Source organism: Drosophila erecta, unplaced genomic scaffold (genome assembly GCF_003286155.1).
Source record: "Drosophila erecta strain 14021-0224.00,06,07 unplaced genomic scaffold, DereRS2 tig00000021-arrow-pilon, whole genome shotgun sequence".
NCBI classification, from domain to species: domain Eukaryota; kingdom Metazoa; phylum Arthropoda; class Insecta; order Diptera; family Drosophilidae; genus Drosophila; species Drosophila erecta.
This window is the reverse complement of record NW_020825198.1, coordinates 6,134,312-6,153,060: the sequence shown is the minus strand read 5'-3', so window position 1 is coordinate 6,153,060 and position 18,749 is coordinate 6,134,312. Positions and strand designations below refer to the sequence as shown.

At 40.3% G+C, this 18,749-nt stretch overlaps 1 protein-coding gene across 4 annotated transcripts; it reads right to left on the bottom strand.

Moving 5' to 3' along the window:
• Window positions 1–2,747: 2,747 nt before the first annotated feature.
• On the bottom strand, window positions 2,748–12,867 carry LOC6546042 (TRAF3-interacting protein 1). 4 transcript variants are annotated; one of them, XR_003407700.1, is made up of 8 exons: window positions 12,389–12,867; window positions 7,087–7,218; window positions 6,435–6,585; window positions 5,894–6,345; window positions 5,355–5,831; window positions 4,362–4,567; window positions 3,562–3,752; window positions 3,302–3,341 (listed from the first exon to the last, which is right to left on the bottom strand). XR_003407700.1 is itself a non-coding variant. In XM_001971694.3 (7 exons), the coding sequence occupies exons 1-7, from the start codon at window positions 12,543–12,545 to the stop codon at window positions 3,117–3,119; spliced, it is 1,800 nt and encodes a 599-aa protein (XP_001971730.1). In that variant the 5' UTR covers window positions 12,546–12,867; the 3' UTR covers window positions 2,748–3,116. The 4 variants fall into 4 exon arrangements, 3 of the variants coding, with proteins under 3 accessions (XP_001971730.1, XP_015013793.1, XP_015013794.1); XM_001971694.3 differs by lacking the exon at window positions 3,562–3,752 and having other exon boundaries at window positions 2,748–3,341; XM_015158307.2 differs by lacking the exon at window positions 3,562–3,752 and having other exon boundaries at window positions 2,748–3,311.
• Between the last annotated feature and the right edge of the window lie 5,882 nt (window positions 12,868–18,749).

The following is an 18,749-nucleotide window of genomic DNA, read 5'->3' as shown; positions in this document are numbered from 1 at the left end:
AAAAAGCGAAAGCTGCAGAGGCCAATGGCATCGGAAATGGCCATTTAAATGGCTATATTTATGGCACTTCTTTTTAATTATTTATCGACTGGCGCTAGTTAGTTGTCATGGCTGTACCCCATGGCTGTACAACCCAAAGGCGGCTGATCAAAGCCGCTTATTTGGACTATCTGATACGACTATCTCATGTTGTTCATCTTGTAACCGAGCTGAGAGCTCCTGGCATAATAATGAGACATAGTCAGGATAGGGGTTCTGAAAGATTATACTGCCATGGAAAATACATATGTTTCACTTCTTCTACTTCATCTTTCTACAAGAGTTAAAAAAGTTTTCTTGGTCTTTCAGTTTGCAGCAAATTCCCTTTTTCCCCCACATATAATGGTAACAATTGTTCCATTGACATTTAAAATAATGTCAACTCAAGCTTTTGAAGCCTACGTGAATAGTTCGTTGTCCTTTTTATCTATAGGTTTCCTTTGTAAACGATTAAAGTATCAAATTCTCCGAATAAACCACTTCTGACTTCTTTAAGTCAAACTCTTTTAGCACGATCATTAACGTGCCTTCATGCGCCTTATTGCACTTGGCAACAAAGTACCTCGAATTGCAATTTGCATGAAATGTTTGCCAGTAAAAACGGCATAAAGGGCCCAAACCAAGAGCGAATCGTGCAAAGATAAGCCAGTTGACAACAAGTCGACGTGTTGAGGTTGAGCCTGAAATTCTACGTCCAAGCAAAAGCAGAATCATGACTGGAATTATGAAAAAATATAATTATTAATAGAAGGAGGTGGTGGTGGTGGTGGTGGGTTTGCTTAAACGGGTATTATTTTAAAGTCGAGTGGAAAAAATGCAGCAGCGAAAATGCTTCTTGGACTTGGACTTTTTCTTTTCGGACTTTTGGGTTTTCTGTCTCGATTATAATGCAGCGAAAAAACAAATGTAACTTTCTAAAATGCAAATGGCACTGCAATGGAAAATCATGAGTGCTTTTCAATTTCAGAAGCATCCGAAATTAAACACGTGGGCGTTGGAATTGAAATGTGGTATCGTCCCTTCATTTTCTGCCACTGATCACTGAGTCGCGTGCACGCTGCGTATACGTGATATGGCGATGGGCGATGCAGTCCCACTTTCTAGTGGCACTAAAATTAATTAAGTTTCCATCAAATGCCCAAGTTGACAGTTCAGCTGACAGCGGCACGTCGCCACCTGTCACTTAGTGGAGCATTCCTCCGAACGCGCTTAGAAATTATCCAAAACGTATTTGCCAAATCTCCTGACCCACGCCCACGCCCACGCCCACGCCCACGTCCACGCCCACTTCCACTGACACTTCCTTTTGGCCAAAATCCATTGATACTAGTTATGAATTTTCGCAAACACTGCACGTTGGTCACCGTTATTCCACCCGAACGCAATCCCCATTGAGCAAATATCCGCGCCGCGAGAATTTCAATTGATTGTTTTAGTGATTTTTGCTTCGTTTTTTTTGTCAACTTATCGAGAACAGATCGTATCTGCATGATTGATGGCCCGGAGCCACACCCACCAGACATCCAGATCGACACCACCGCCCACTAAAAACATAAAACAAAGTCCAAAGTGCACTGGAAGCAATGGAAACTATGGAAAATGTTAAATTAAAAGAATAGTAATGGTATAGTCCCAATAAATTTAAATGTATCAAATTTCGAACTACAATAGCATTTAGTAGGTTGAGATCCAATAAAAATGGGTTATTTATTTTTTAAGGAAATAGTCCCAAGTCCTACTATCTCCATTTCTTTCTGTGCAAAGGCGTTGTTTAGAAAGTGCTGAAAACTAAACTATTTCTGTTTCACTTACGATCAATTATGTGGCACACGTCTGCAAAGACACCTTCGGTTCCAGTTCCAATTCATTCCGATCCCATCCAAGTCGAGCTGGAACTTGGACTTGCTCCCACGCATTGGGCCAAGTCAATTGAATTTTTATGGCCAATTTCATTGATTTTAATTTTGCTAATGATAAGCCTTTCTTTGCACGAAACTCCCCCTTGATAACGAGCGCGTTGCGGCATGTCAATTTGCTTTTCTTCACGCTGCATTTTAATGGCCCCTGGTTTTCTTTCAATTAATTTAAACAAGGTCAATATCAAAATGTAAAAGCCAAACGTGTCAGCATGCGTTCAGAGCTGATTAGGTGTAATTTGACTTTCTTTTCGCCCCCGCTGAACTTTATACAGTAACTCGAAATCACACAAAGTTTTTGATATTTCTGCTCAGCCTTTTATTCAAAAGCGTTTCCAGTTCTGCCACACAATCCGTTCAGATTTATTAGCCATAAATTTGGCGCTCGAGTTGTCAGACGTTTGTCAAACACAAATTTAATGGCTTATTACAAACATTTTGCATATATCACTTGGCATTCCAAGCACATTCTGCGCATGCGCAAATTGTTTTGGCCCACAGCGACACCCAAAAAAAATTAATGGCCCCGCAGACGCGACTATTTCGGGCGTACTTCCCCATTTGGTATTACGGAGCAGTAGAGCCCAGAATTGGGCCAAAGAATTTCGAATCAGCAGGTGAAACTTCTTTCGGAATTCCAGCGATTATTGACCGCATTCTGATTGGAAGAACCCAAGTTTTCTGCTTCTGATGGGGCAGGTTTGATAGAAAATTGTTGCTCATAAATGCTTTGCTTTATCAAATACAACAAAATAAATGCCAACATTTCCTTGTCTAATAAAACAGCAGCCGTCCAATTTAGTTTTCTTTAATAAGCATCATGTAACATACGAATACAATAAATAATTGGCATAAATAACTTATGTCTAGTTTGTTTGCTCGCTGCGAATGTATCCAAAACAGTTCTTCAATTTCTCATTAAAGGTACATTTTAAAATTTAGTCATATATTTAAGGCATTGCACTAAGGGGGCTAAGGGTTACAGCTAAAATTGGTTTACTGGCATTTCATTCATTGTGCTAAAATTAATTTTGCTCTAGGGTCTTAGGGATTATTTAATAATCAGCGTCGTACCACGAATGTGAATCAAATAAATACAATAAATAATGTCTCCATTGGAGGTCAGGGTTCAGGTGGAGTGGCTTGGACTTGTGGTATAATCTAGTGCCACTGGCCGTACTGGTTGCGATAGGCCAGGTACTGGGCATCCTGGATCTGCGGCTGCTGCTGCGACTGGCGCACCTGGTAGCTATCTGTGGAGGAGTCCGTGTCCTCGACCGAGGGATCCGTCTGCAGGGAGCGCTTCCAGTAGCTTCCCGGCTCGCTCCAGTCGTCCCCGTGATCCTCGTAGTGGTGCTGATGGTGGGCATGTTCAACGTATACAACCTAGTTAGAGAATATGCAAAACGTGTGCCGTGAAGTGAGAAACACCAGAGGAAGTACCAAAGAGGCCCAAGAGTGTGAGTGGTTCTGTTTCAGATTTGTGTTGATTTGTGACTGTATCTGTATCTGTATCTGGGTGTATCTGAGTTTCACGTGTCTGTCTGTCTTACAGGACTCTTTCAGAGCAATCATTTCGCTTCATCCGCCCAAAACTCGTACTTACACAGTGTGAAGGGAAAGACTTTGGAAACGAACTCTAAGAACGGTTTGAACTGTTTGGTTTTGGGGGTTGAAGTGTATACTGTTATTAGAGAACACATTGGTTGGGTTTTTCTGTTTTCTGTTTCTTGTATTATTGTTTTTAGAGTTGTACGTTCCGAGAACGTTTGTGAGCTGTCCAAAATTTTACCATATCTGAAACCAAAGAGGTCTGAATTTGTTAGCATACGGCACATTTTGGAGTCGTTAGGTGGTTGGAACTCTGGTGATTGAAGCTTGAAGAGGTTCTGGAGCTGGTCCCCAAAGAGAGAAGTTAGAGAAGTTAGAGCGCTCGGGTGTTTTTTTAGAAGGTATCAACGCATTTTACATATTTTATATACATCATTTGTTGTAGAGATAGAGGGTCGAGAGGCAGGGGCAGATGAAAGAAGAGAAGCAGAAAAACTGGTGATCATAAACACATAAATTTTTAGCAACTGGAGTTTTTGTTTAATAATATGTGCAGCTCCTTATTTATGTTTTTGCGATCAACCATTCAATCAGATTGAATTTTCTTTGTACATTTTTAGGTGAGAACCCTGAATTTTGCTTGACAACAAACAGCATCGAAAACAAACCTTGGCCCATAAAAGTGGTTGTTCACTTATGACTAGTGTAAGACATTCTTATCACAACTGAAAGAGTGCAGAAAATCCATTAAAGTCGGGTATCCCTTGGTCTATCAACCTGAACATGATGTTCGTGTGTGTCGGTACAGTAAAACCGGAACAAACTCACAGGATCTGGGAACCCAAGTCAACTCACCTTAGATGGCGGACTGCCGCGCTTCACATCGATCCAGAATCGGGCTATATTGATCAGTAGACCAATCAGGGCTATGGCAAAGAACTTGACCTGCAGATGGGCGCCGAGGATCTTCAGCAGCAGTTCGATTTTGGCCTTCAGGAAGCTGCCAATCATGATGAGCTTGGCAATGGCCTTCTTCTTCTTCTTCTTCTTGCCTCGGGTCACTATATTCATTTCGATAAAGGATGATCAGATGGAATTGGGATGCATTAGTATCATTGCTACTTTGCTGGATGGAACAAGAAACATTTAATTTAAAATAACATTTAAATTCTTCGCTTGGGAGGGTGGTGTTTGTTAGTATGAACTGCAGTGCGCGTTAAGTGCGTTAACGGTAACGAAAAACAAGCAAAAAGCAGGCAATAAACTTAATGTAAACCAAACACTTAGACTATCTTAAATAAATTAAGTTTATTTTGTAACTGATATCCAGTATACCAATGACTTGAATTGGCATTGAACGCATTTGACGCATTACTGAAGAGCTAGCAGCGCCATCTACACAGCTAACTGAATAAGCCTCGGCTTCGCCAGCTGTTATGTAGATGGCGCCACAACATTTTAAAAAGTCTCAGACTTCAAGAAACACTTTTACTTTTTAGGTAGATGAATGAAAATTTTAAATAATAAATAATAATAATACAAATTATATATGATCTTTTTTTGGCCATTTGTATCCCTTCACCAGATAAGATCTCAAACGTTGTAAACCAGTTAACAAGACCAAATGGACAATATAGAATATTTTCGGTGAATTACTTAAAATACGTTCCACTTAAAAGAAAAAAACAATTTTTTGAAGACTCCCAAATCTGTTTTAAGCATATTTCCACCGAAAAAACTCTACATCATGGAACAACTGGAAACATAGACATAGAAGGGCACTAAGTTGTGCTTGAGAAAACGGTGCGCAAAAGTCATGTAAAACCACACGCAGCAAACAACACACACCTCCGTTACTTCTACCATAATTAAGTGGGTTCCTGTGCTTGCGTTTTCCCCCGCCGACTCCCGACAGCACATCATCCGCGTCCGCCAGTTCGTCGAGCAGTCCCAATCCCAGACTGAGGTCGCTTTGCTCATGCTCCGCCACGGCTGACCCGTGCTGACCCTTGCGCTTCCGCTTGCCCTTCATGCGGCGCTTTTGCTTCCGCTTCCTCATCGGCTTGCCCACGGATGCGGTGTCATCGGCGCTGCCGTGACTGATCACCGAGGATCCGCCCTCGTGTCCCGAGTCCACCTCATGGTGCTCCGGTGCCGCCTGGACTACCACCAAGGTCGAGGGCTGTGCCTCCGACCCCTGACCCTTCTTCTTGTTCTTCTTGCGCTTGCCGCCCTTTTTGTTCTTCTTGCGCTTACCGCCTCCCGGCTTTTTCAGCGCGCCCGCCGCAGTTTCATCACCATCCTGCAGCTCGATAAATTCCACACCTGCATAGGGAGCATCAAGTTAGTTGCATGGTTAGAACGCCTAAGATATCTTTAGTCCTTACCTGTTGAAGTGTTGTCCTCGGCCAGGACGGGATTTTTGCCATCGCCTTGGGATTGCGCTGCTGGCGCTCCACTGAAGACACTTGGGGTATTTTCCTTGTCATGATCAGTCTCGGGTGCTGAGACCGCCTCATCCACATCCTCGTCTTCGTTTTCGGCTTCAGCCTCTGGCTCCTTGTCCTGATCGTGATCCTGCTCCGCCGTGCTCTCCGAGTCGTCATCCTCCCCATCCCGGTCGTCATCATCCTCCTCCTCCTCATCATCCTCCTCATTATTGGCATCCGCATCCTCATCATCTGCGTTCTCCTCCTCCTCCGCCGCCGCATTGCTGGCATCATCCGCATCCGCATCCGCCTCATCGTCATCTTCGGCACTATTCCCACTCTGATCAGTTTCACTATCATCCTCAGCCGCTTTCGGTGTCTGCAGATACTCGTATTCGCGACCTAGGAAGCTGCAGGTGACGGCGAAATGGGAAAATGAAAAACAGGCAGATGAACACTGTGGCGAAAATCTGCATTCAACCCGTTTGTGCACACATACCCGTCCATGGACTCGGCCAGGTATTTCTTCATGTAATTCGTGCCGATCTCAATTTTCTTCAGTATCGTCGATGGCTTCTCTTTCACGGGCAACTCCGATGTGCTGTACCCTCTTCTCTCGATCGTGGCGTTCATCTGCCTATCGGCCTCGACTGTCCCAAAAATACGAAAATAAATGGAAATAATTTGGTGAGGAAAGAAAATGCTTTCGATTTTAATTGCTTTTCCATGTAAATGCCCAGCACGTTCGCTGTTTTTTGGGTGTTGCGTGTAAAATTCCCAAGCAACTCCTCCAAAGTCATTGATTATCCCACTTAGTGATCACAAAACCCTGGGGGTTTCCTTGACTCTTTCCTAGAGTCTCACCCACGAATAGTGGTTTGAACTTCGAGTTTAGCTCGGAGGTTGGTGAAAATGCCAGCTTTTCATTGCTGGGAATTTTATTTGCCCACATATGTGGGACAAATATTTCCCACTAACAAAAGATGATTGCGTTTGGCCTAATGTATTGTTCCAGTGAGACATTATTTCCAGAATGTAGAATGTATAATATAACTTAACTTATTAACTTAACTAATGTTTGGCATATTTTTGGGCAACCATCGATTTCTTTCAATCAATCTAATGTATTTGGTTATATTACTCAAACTCACCTTTTAGCTTCTGCCATTGGACATTCAGTTCGCCATCCCAAACATCCAGTATCCGACCAGATTGTTGGCGGGCACAGGTCCAGGGTTCCGCTCGGATGGGACACAAGGCCAGGTCCAGATACGGTGATACCTCTGCAAAAAGACAGTCCGTGAGATCAGCGTAAATAAATACAGGAAAACTAGTCAAATATCAAATTGAAAACTGCCAACGAATTGGGCAAACGGGCGATTGACAGCTCGACTGACTTTCTGTCTGGGCAAGCTCAGTGGGGATTTGTGGTCTGATTTGGCCAAGATGGTCATGGCTCTAACTTGGCGATCTTCAGCCACTGCAAATATTTGAGTGAAAGTATGTGTGACCAGTACCACTGGGCAATCATTTCAACACCTTGTGTGGTTTTCTGACCGCCGATGTGCGATGCGTGCAGATGCATCGTACTCCCCCCTTTGGATATCCATTTTCCCAGTACACAATACTCGATGTTCGACGTTCGATGTTCGCGGCGCGAGCCATGTTTTAGTTAACATCGGAGATTGACATCAATCAGCGATGGAGTGAAAAGCTCAGCGATTGCCGTCAATTAAAATTATTGCTGCATGTCCAGCTTGATCGCATCTTAATTTGAGCCAATTTAATCGGGAATAAATAAATAATTTGTCTCGGCGGTTTGCAACCAAATACAATATAGTAAGTAGCAAATATTCATACATAGTCTCTATCTCTGGCGCCAAAAATTTGTTTGGCTTGAGGCATTAATAATTTTCCTATCTCTTACGATACACAATTCCCGGATTCCCAGAGCAATTTGTTAGCTACTTAAATTCATTAGTATCTGTTTAGGCCTTTTGTTGATTAAATTGCCGTACTGAAACCTGAAATGAGTCGTGATAAGTGAAAATATAATGCTACCTCGTGTGGATTTTCTCATGTCGTTAGTTGTCTGCTTGTCACAATTTATTTGGCTCATTTCACTTTCAATGGCGCCGACACAACGCGTACTTTGACCCAAGGCTCCGCTAATATTTCCAAATTCAATGCCAAGTGAAAGCGCGAGGAGTTGCCACATGTACCCGCCTGTGAGAAATTGTTTACCTGCAACTCGTGGTGACATCCCACAGATAACATCCTGCTGAATTCGACCCACGCCGCTGGAAAACCGACAAACAACAAGGAAAACCTGTGCCAGAATGCACAGAGTTAGGGAGCAAAGGAGTGCCAGGAAGGGAAATCGACGACTCGGGGGAAGTCGAAAGAAAGCCACATCGTGATGCACTCGAAGGAATATTTTTGGACGACTATTTAGGATTTTCAGTTAAGTATGTTGAACAACTCCTCGTGTGTGCAATACTTTTTTTAAATATTTCAAATTCAATTTCTAAGGTCAAGAGCCTAATATTTGGAAATGCTGCTGACAACATTTAGTGCAAAATATTGAATGGAGGCTTAGAATAAAAGCTTGACTAATCATAAGTTTACAGTATTTCTTTCGGTGTACTCCCTGGCGAGCATCTTCGATATTTGGCAGCTGTCCTCTTTGGCCGACAAATGTGGCACATTATCCCCAGCTGCTTGGAAGCTGCTTAGCAGCCATTCTGGCCAAAGTCTATTCAAGTTGCCATTTGCCTTTTGCCATTTGGTCCGATGATTTCGCCTTGGCCCCCGGGCTTTTCACTTTTCTTTGCCATTTCGTTGGCAGGGCGTATGGTAATTCGATGGCAATGCCAATAATCCCTGTCCCAGCTAATTTCCAGTATCAAATGAACTTTCACTGCAGTGGAGGCTTATGCGTGGCTTACTTGTAGTTATATATTTATAGGTAGTCACTGAAAATGCTACGCCGCGGCTTGATGATGGGTGACGCATTGCCCATGGTAATATGGTAAACCTTAACTATTCCAGCTGGCCAACTGTAAACTGCTGCTGGACTGCTGGGCATGTGGGCCAACTTGCCGGCCATTTGGCTAATTCACCTTGCCTGAGGTGCGGCCATAACAGTAGCTCGTAAAATATTAGCATAATCACTGGAAATTCTGAGTTATTTTTCTTGGCCAGATTAAGTTGTAAACATGAAATGTTGCCACGGAGCATCGAGTGCGGCATTTGAAAGTGAATCGAATGGAGGCTCGTTGTACTGGAGTCGTAAAAATAAAAATACAATTTAACAACAACGAAGCCTTTACTGCAGATATTTTAAGGATTTGTTAGGCACTGAATCAGTTTGCGATGGGAAAAGTTAATAAGTAAATCATTTGAAAGTGAAGGTTGAGTGGGCTTGCATTTGAAATCTAAGCCTAAGATACAGATAATATATTTCGCTATCTTTTTATTTTTAGCTTCTGGGGCCAGACACCCACTGCTTAAATAATCAAGAAGATTCCTCTACAAGACCATTAAATTATTTTTTAAACTGCCTTTAAATTGATTCTTTCTGTCTGAGCTGCTAAGCACTCTCCATATAATTCCCCGCCAAACTCTTTTCGGCAGCTGAATTAAATACAATGATCTAGTGGTTTCGGCATTTAAGGCATCTCATACTGCGTTACAAAAGAATTTTATGGCCATTATAGAAATCGGACGGAGCAATATAGCACTCTTAACCGTTAGTGTGCGACCCATCAGACATATAGACATATAGACGTACGGACCCATGGACATGTGAGCATGAAGAGCTCTGCCGAGCTTGAAACTTTAATAAACTTTCACTGGTTTCGATCTGGCGCAGAATTTGAATTGAAGACACCGCCGACGACGAAGTCAACCGCAAGTTAAATGCAAACTCAAAACCCAAACAACACATGGCCAGCAGCTACAACTTGAGCAACATGGCCGCACATGTTGTATATTGATTAGAGCTCCACTTGGACTAGGCGAATCAGTGGGTGCACTTGGGGAAAATCTGCTATGGGTCCTTAGAAAGTACAATTCGCAGATTTGTACAGTAGAATCCATAAATGATCGACATATTACAGAACTTATTTTGTAAATACAACTTTATTTGGCTTTCATGACTGACAAGTTTCTCGTGCAACTGTTAAGTTATTTCAAGCATCCCAAGTAAGAGTGTTGATACTCAGCAGGATCAGGTTTTGTTTATTAAGTTAGAAGTGCCCCCGAGCAATTATGAAAATATTTCCACGCGTTTTCCTGTGTGGCAGCTGGCTGCTGCTGGAATAGTGATCCAAATAACAATCGCTGCTACGCAGAAAACAAGTGGCCCAATTGGCGAGTCAAACTTGACAGATGGAGACGCAGTTACAGCTTCATGTGGCTCCAGTTTGACCATCTTTTCAAACTGGGCGAGATGCCAATGCCAATGCCGATGCCAGAAAAGCGACAATTAAAAAATGAAATTATATTTCATTCCAGTGAAGCGCAGCACTTTTCATTTTTGTGCGCTTCGCCCATAAATGTCGCCAATGTTGCTCCGTTTAGGAGTTTGCTTAGCCATGGTTTCCAGCGCAACATTGTTTGCCTTTTGGCCAGACCCGTTCGGACCGGGCTTATTTAAATAGTAGGTGACTTGCCTCGGACACTCGCACATACAAATATGACGGTTATAACCCAATTACGAGTGTTTTTCAAGTTTTTTCTGCCGTTTTCTGCGGCTCGCTTGGCTTTTGGTGTCGGCGCAATTTGTACAAGCACCCGGAATGGAGACGCTGGTATTTGCCCCTCCTCCTCGGGATAACTCCCTTCAAGTTTGGGTTGGCTCAACGCCAAGTTGGTGTAGTCACCATCACCATCACCATCACCATCCAAATCTGACAGTATCGCGACTATGAAATCAACTCGTTTGGACTGCACGGCTGTTTATCCATTCTTATTGTTTGCGTTGCCGTTGTTATTGCGCCTTCCGCAGGTGCTGCTCTTCGGGAGCTTGGGACTTGTGGTTAAGTTGGGGGATTGGTTGGGATTCACATGTCTTTTGGAAGGAACAGATGTGCTCCCTCAGGGCTGAATCTCAAAATCCAGATAAGTCCTTAAATTAAATGGCCAAATACCTAACAGATTGCTAATCATTTACTTTGCCCCTTTTCAAATTAGCATGCAACAAAACTAAGTTACTGAATTAATCTATAATTATTTCAAAGTTTTTGTGTGTTTACTAGTCTCGCATTGTGGGATGATTGCGATAAAATGATACACATTCCACTTTCTAAATGAATGTGCAAAATATTTGGGAAAACACATCACCCACACCATACTCACATTCCCGCACCCATTCCTTTATTTCCACTGCGTGACTTTCCTAATTAAATTTACATATCTCAAGTGTAGTTCAAGTGTATCTGATATTCGTTTAATCGGCGAGCAAAACGTTAACTTATGTTTTGTTGCCACTTCTTTAATGACTCGACATTCAGCGGGGCCTGGGTCTATCGTAACACCCAACCGCCCTTCTTTTGGTTCTGGTTTAGTTGGTTGTGACCCATATTACATGCTCAGAAGCAGATCGAGACGCCAAGTGCCCTAAACGATAACGAGGTGTATGCTTCTTTCTGCCAGCTCAGTAATGGCAGAGGAAGCACTATTCTTGCACTTGTTGCCTTGCCATTGCTAATTGCTTGCCATGCACTTGAAGCTCCTTAGCGGCTTGAAACAAAGCCAGACAGCAGCGGCCAAGAAAAAAGTGTCGTACGCTCCATAACGTAACAGAACCATATTGGCAAGAAGCAAGTCGCATGCAAGCTACTTTGTTATGCTGCGTTGCCCATGGAAGTCACCTGATTGGCAGCTCATGAAATGTCGTTAGTTTATGTGTTTAAGATATTTCAATTCAACATATAAGATTTTTCTATAAATATGTTGGATAACTATGAAAAATAAAATATTTATACATTAATATTTGAAACTAAAAGTGGTTGTACTATTTTTTAAATGAACTCCACTGCAATAATTCAGGACTTTTGCTTTAGGTGGAGAAGCGGTGCTGGCCAAGATTGATGCCTGGCTTACAGTGACAGCTCTGATGGATCTGTGGCCACTCTAGTGGCTCATAAATCTTGGCGATTCTTTGGCTTCGGTGGCAGTGACAGTGGCGACTTTCGTTTGGCGGCTGGCCGATTATATAATTGCCGAACGCTGGATTGCCACTCTCACAGCCATCTTAATGAACAGAAATTTCACTGCAATAAAATGATTTTACTTAGGGCTTTTGTTTATGTTTTGTTTCTTTGTTTCTTTGTCCGCCTGCTCCACTACTCGTTATATTACACCCCAAAAAAAATACGAAATTAAAATACAAAGAAATTTGGGAGCTGCGAGAGAGTCTCAGCAGTTTGAATTGGTGAGCTGTCTTACCATTTAATCGCCGTCCAATCTGCTGGTGAGCTGGTGCTAAAGCCAGATATGAACGATCTGCTTGGCGGGCTGGCAAACTCCAGGCTTTGGCCAAAGAAATCTTCGTTGGCAGGAGCAGACAGATCAGGCCTGCTATAACAGTCGGCTGCCAGTCCATTTTGTATAGTTGGTTTAGCCCCTCTCTCCTGGTCTTCGATGTGGATTTATAATATATGTTCACTAGCACCGTTAGATGAAATCAGAAATCTGGAGAAACCAAAGTCAGCAGCACACACACGTTATTTATATACGTTTATCGGCACGCACAAGAACAACGGCGCTTTGTTCCATTTTCAAATTCTATTTTCCAAAAAACCCGAATCGAAAACCCGCACGAATATGGTTTGTTGTTATGGGTAGGTGGTTATGTGGTTATGTGGATGCACTAGCTCCTCGGCGATCTGCTCACGACCAAGTTCAAGGTAAGATTAAGCCATGACGCGCATACGTAAGAAGTTTTATACCAAAGCGCGACTTAAGAGAGTGCGATGTGAAAGCGCTCATGGCGCGGCTCTTTGGAAAGTTGGCAGCCACAAAGGCCAAAAGCGGCTCTCTTCTAACCGCCAGGTGAGTTGGTAAGTTGGTAAGTTGGTAACTTGGCTACCCACCTGGCTATTGACTTGTGGTTGGCCGGTGTGGATTTTAGCAAATGTCCGGCATGCACTGAACAAACGGATCAATTAAGCTGTCCGCTATGCGCATTTTCAGTGTCACACTGAATGCGATACTTCAGGAATTCTCTGGGGGATGGGGTCATATGTGAACCATCGATCTTTGACTTGACCTACACGCAGGGAGCCACGATTCTGCAGGTATTGTGTTAGCAACATCTCTTTGTAAACAAAAGGCGACTTGAGTTTGCAGCTCAGCCTTAACAAAGAAGACACATTTAAGCCAAGCTTCGGGCTTCTTTGTTTTTGAATCATTTTATAATAAATCCACTAGTTAGCCTATTTAAATCCTATTATGTAGTTTTGTATAACTCAATATATAAATGAATAATGAAACCGATAATTAATAAAATTAAAAAAGTTCACTTGTTGGTACAAAATATTTATATTTAGCAAAAAATATATAACAACTCTAAAATAAAATATACTAACTAACTATACAAACTAACTCACATAAAACACCGCTGCTGGCTACATCTTATCCTATTAAAAGCCTAGTTTTTTTTTAGCAGAGTACTGAATAATCTGCATTCATCATAAATGAATGCCATGAATAACCCACAAGGTGAACTCTACTTTTCACTGCCAAGAGTGACACATGAACTCCCGGATATCATTGGAAAGTCGATCGTGAGATGCTAATCCTGTGGCGAAATGCTTCTATGCAAATCCTGTTTTGGGTCAAAGAGGTTGTGGTTCCATGGAGATTTTCCTCTCAGCAGCAACAAAATTTGTGTTCCCTGTGAGTGAAAAAACAAATAGGTCTTTAACATACCCCTTCATCACTTTTACCTTTTCCCCAACAAAATTCGTTAGCACCTCGCAGCATTGCATCAACAATTTGTTAACCAAATAAAGCAAGTTTATGCCAACTAAAAAACAGTTGCATCATTGATAAATTCTGGTTGAGGAAAGACACGTTTCTTCACCTGTTGAGCAAATGAAAAATGAAAGTTTGTTTACTTCAGTTGTGTCCATAATTGATTTGGTTAATTCGCAAACTAATGCTATTTGTGTGTAAGGGCTGGAACTGATCCTACGTATAACAAGTAAGCATGAGAGGACGCCCTCCCAAAACATTGACACGCACAAAAAGAAAGTTTACACAACTTATTGATATTTTCAGATTGAAGTTTGAAACGAGGTGTGACCGTATCGGGTCCCCAATTCCATTTGGCCAACGCACTCGCACACTGCTCGAATTTTTGATTAGCCCCCGAATTACGAAATTATCCATTGTGTGCAGCGAATTAGCGAAGAATTCGTGATGAACGCTCGCTTATACGAATGTATATAGGTAAGCTGGCATATCTCCCCCATATCATATATCAATTTCACTTTCAGCGGACAGGCGACAGGCAATTAAGGAGACATAGGGCTGCCAAAGATGTCGCCAAGGTAGTTAGTAGCCATAAGGTAGCGCAGATACCCGTTCCCAGGCCATGTCCAATTATCATGTTAGAAAGAGAGTGAGAGCAGCCAGATCCGCTGACAGCACGTCCCCAGCCCCCAACTCCTGATTCGTGCTCATACATGGAAAGAAATCACTTTAATTAATATCTTCGAAAACTTCAATTTCATGTTCTTACAAAGCTTCACATGCAGGACAAATAATATGGCATTTAACAAATTGATTGATTGGTAAGCAAAGGAAATCCAAATACTGATATATTAAATTTTTAATAGAGTTCTTAAGTCAGGGAGAAACAGCTTTTAAAACTTGTCTTTATAAATAACTAAACAAAAATTCCTATCGTTCATCAGATCAGATATGAAATCAAGTATTTATTTCCCCTGTCAATGCACACCAAATAAACAAAAATTAAAACAATACAATATAAGCCTTTTTTTATTTTGCACTGACAAATTTTTAAGGTATTTCCGGCAAATTAATGCGATTTTCTTTTTGTGCACCTTCAGATGCCCAATGTCTTGGCTGTCAGTTCGACGCAATTATCCACATTTTATATATAGTAGAGGCAAAGATGCTGGCTCTGATGCATCTGTCGATGCTCATGATTTGTCGCATCCAAGCTGGCCACCAAATGCAATGGACAGAAAAAACCTTTGGAGTATTTCAATAATCGTAGTTTGCCGCTGAAATGCTTAGCCACTGGCCTGCTGCTGTGCGTTAGAAAGCCGGCGATCAGAGAAATTCAATGTGCACTTTCATTTGTTTCTAGTTTGTTGTCGTCTACCTATTATATTTTGCTCTGCTGCTGGTTTAGCCTTATCAACTGTTGGTTTAAGTAGCGCCATTTTGTTTTTGGCACGGCTAGCTAATTAATTGAAACGCTCGACTAAGGCCACCGTCTGCCGACAAAGAAGACATCACCACGTACTCAGCTCAGCTCAGCTCAGCTCGACTGGACCCAACTCGACTTGTCTCGTTACTCAAGTCGAACGTCATCGGCCCACACTTATGACGGCTGGCTAATGGCTGGCACCACTCCGCTATGTCCTCCTATAAATCAGTCATCGAGCAAGATTCCATAACGCCAGACGACCGGCCTTGGGGATCCATGAAGCAGGAGGATCGGACTGCGGAGATATGGCCATTACATGCTCGCCCGCCAGTCTGAGCGGATCTAATTGCCTCAGATAAATATTTATCAAGCACCTCGCCGTTGGCCCAATCTTGTTCGGCTTTAATATGCATCACTTGTCGCTTAAAACTGCTTAATTGCCCGTCAATTACTTCTGTCTTCACTTTCTATGCAGCTAATTAACAGGTCCTTGCTAATATAAATATTCATTATGCCACCTGTAGAGCGTGTTGTGCTTTTGAGTGCTTTTTCATGTCGCCAAATAGAAAGACTTAGGGCACGAACTTCGTACAGTGAGGTGGAAAACTGTGGTGCCTACTTTACGGGTGGCTTTTACTTATTATGTGGCATTTTTATGGGGCTGCAGCTGTAGCATGGACACAAACCAACCATCTTGCAGGCTAAGCTTTAAAAATATTATATTTTCCGGTCATCTGGCAACGGTTTATATTTTTACTTCCCCATTTAAATTATAAATTTGAATATAAGTCTTTAGCGTAATTACGTGTAGATTTGTGTAAATGTTTCTGGCCAAATTATCTAAAAATCTGCATTCAAATTTAGAAATTAATTTTTTTCAATTTTTTTGTAATTTTTTCGATGTATGATGTTGTAGAAATTCAACAAAATTAAGAAATGTCCTAAGGCTGAACTTCTAAACGCCATAACTCAACTTATCTTAATCGGATTTTGATGTGGCATACCTCTAAATGTTTCTGGCGTAATTCTCTAAAAATCTGCATTCAAATTTAGAAATTTATTTTTTTTCAATTTTTTTGTAATTTTTTCAATGTAATGTAGAATTCAACAAAATTAAGAAATGTCCTAAGGCTGAACTTCTAAACGCCATAACTCAACTTATCTTAATCGGATTTTGATGTGGCATACCTCTAAATGTTTCTGGCGTAATTCTCTAAAAATCTGCATTCAAATTTAGAAATTTATTTTTTTTCAATTTTTTTGTAATTTTTTTTATGTATGATGTTGTAGAAATTCAACAAAATTAAGAAATGTCCTAAGGCTGAAGTTCTAAACGCCATAACTCAACTTATCTTAATCGGATTTTGATGTGGCATACCTCTAAATAATTCTGGCGCAATTCTCTAAAAATCTGCATTCAAATTTAGAAATTTATTTTTTTTCAATTTTTTTGTAATTTTTTTGATGTATGATGTTGTAGAAATTCAACAAAATTAAGAAATGTCCTAAGGCTGAAGTTCTAAACGCCATAACTCAACTTATCTTAATCGGATTTTGATGTGGCATACCTCTAAATAATTCTGGCGCAATTCTCTAAAAATCTGCATTCAAATTTAGAAATTTATTTTTTTTCAATTTTTTTGTAATTTTTTTGATGTATGATGTTGTAGAAATTCAACAAAATTAAGAAATGTCCTAAGGCTGAACTTCTAAACGCCATAACTCAACTTATCTTAATCGGATTTTGATGTGGCATACCTCTAAATGTTTCTGGCGCAATTCTCTAAAAATCTGCATTCAAATTTAGAAATTTATTTTTTTTCAATTTTTTTGTAATTTTTTCAATGTAATGTAGAATTCAACAAAATTAAGAAATGTCCTAAGGCTGAACTTCTAAACTCCATAACTCAACTTATCTTAATCGGATTTTGATGTGGCATACCTCTAAATGTTTCTGGCGCAATTCTCTAAAAATCTGCATTCAAATTTAGAAATTTATTTTTTTTCAATTTTTTTGTAATTTTTTTGATGTATGATGTTGTAGAAATTCAACAAAATTAAGAAATGTCCTAAGGCTGAACTTCTAAACGCCATAACTCAACTTATCTTAATCGGATTTTGATGTGGCATACCTCTAAATGTTTCTGGCGCAATTCTCTAAAAATCTGCATTCAAATTTAGAAATTTATTTTTTTTCAATTTTTTTGTAATTTTTTCAATGTAATGTAGAATTCAACAAAATTAAGAAATGTCCTAAGGCTGAACTTCTAAACTCCATAACTCAACTTATCTTAATCGGATTTTGATGTGGCATACCTCTAAATGTTTCTGGCGCAATTCTCTAAAAATCTGCATTCAAATTTAGAAATTTATTTTTTTTCAATTTTTTTGTAATTTTTTCAATGTGATGTAGAATTCAACAAAATTAAAAAATGCCCTATGGCTGAAGTTCTAAACGCCATAACTCAACTTATCTTAATCGGATTTTGATGTGGCATACCTCTAAATAATTCTGGCGCAATTCTCTAAAAATCTGCATTCAAATTTAGAAATTTATTTTTTTTCAATTTTTTTGTAATTTTTTTTATGTATGATGTAGAAATTCAAAAAAATTAAGAAATGTCCTAAGGCTGAAGTTCTAAACGCCATAACTCAACTTATCTTAATCGGATTTTGATGTGGCATACCTCTAAATAATTCTGGCGCAATTCTCTAAAAATCTGCATTCAAATTTAGAAATTTATTTTTTTTCAATTTTTTTGTAATTTTTTTGATGTGATGTAGAATTCAACAAAATTAAGAAATGTCCTAAGGCTGAAGTTCTAAACTCCATAACTCAACTTATCTTAATCGGATTTTGATGTGGCATACCTCTAAATGTTTCTGGCGCAATTCTCTAAAAATCTGCATTCAAATTTAGAAATTTATTTTTTTTCAATTTTTTTGTAATTTTTTTGATGGATGATGTTGTAGAAATTCAACAAAATTAAGAAATGTCCTAAGGCTGAAGTTCTAAACGCCATAACTCAACTTATCTTAATCGGATTTTGATGTGGCATACCTCTAAATAATTCTGGCGTAATTCTCTAAGAATCTGCATTCAAATTTAGAAAATTTGTTTACTTTCATTTTTTGTAATTATACCCGTTACTCGTAGAGTAAAAGCGTATACTAGATTCGTTGAAAGGTATGTAACAGGCAGAAGAAAACGTTTCCGACCATGTAAAGTATACATATTCTTGATCGGGATCAATATAAATGCCTCGATCTGAGGAACTACAAAAACTCGACTATAGCGTTCTATCTTGTTTATAGCTAAATTACATACATATATCAACGGTATTTCAACTTGTATCATGATAGTATCTGAACACGTGTTTCTATAAACACTCTTCACACTTCAAA

Bases quoted from the DNA above. Each gene is read 5' to 3' on its own strand.
- LOC6546042 (XM_001971694.3), bottom strand. From the start codon at position 12,545: ATGGACTGGCAGCCGACTGTTATAGCAGGCCTGATCTGTCTGCTCCTG. The intron at 6,586-7,086 runs GTGAGTTTGAGT...TTTTTGGGACAG, and splicing joins CCAATGGCAGAAGCTAAAAG to TCGAGGCCGATAGGCAGATG. The intron at 3,342-4,361 runs GTGAGTTGACTT...TTCTCTAACTAG, and splicing joins GCGGCAGTCCGCCATCTAAG to GTTGTATACGTTGAACATGC.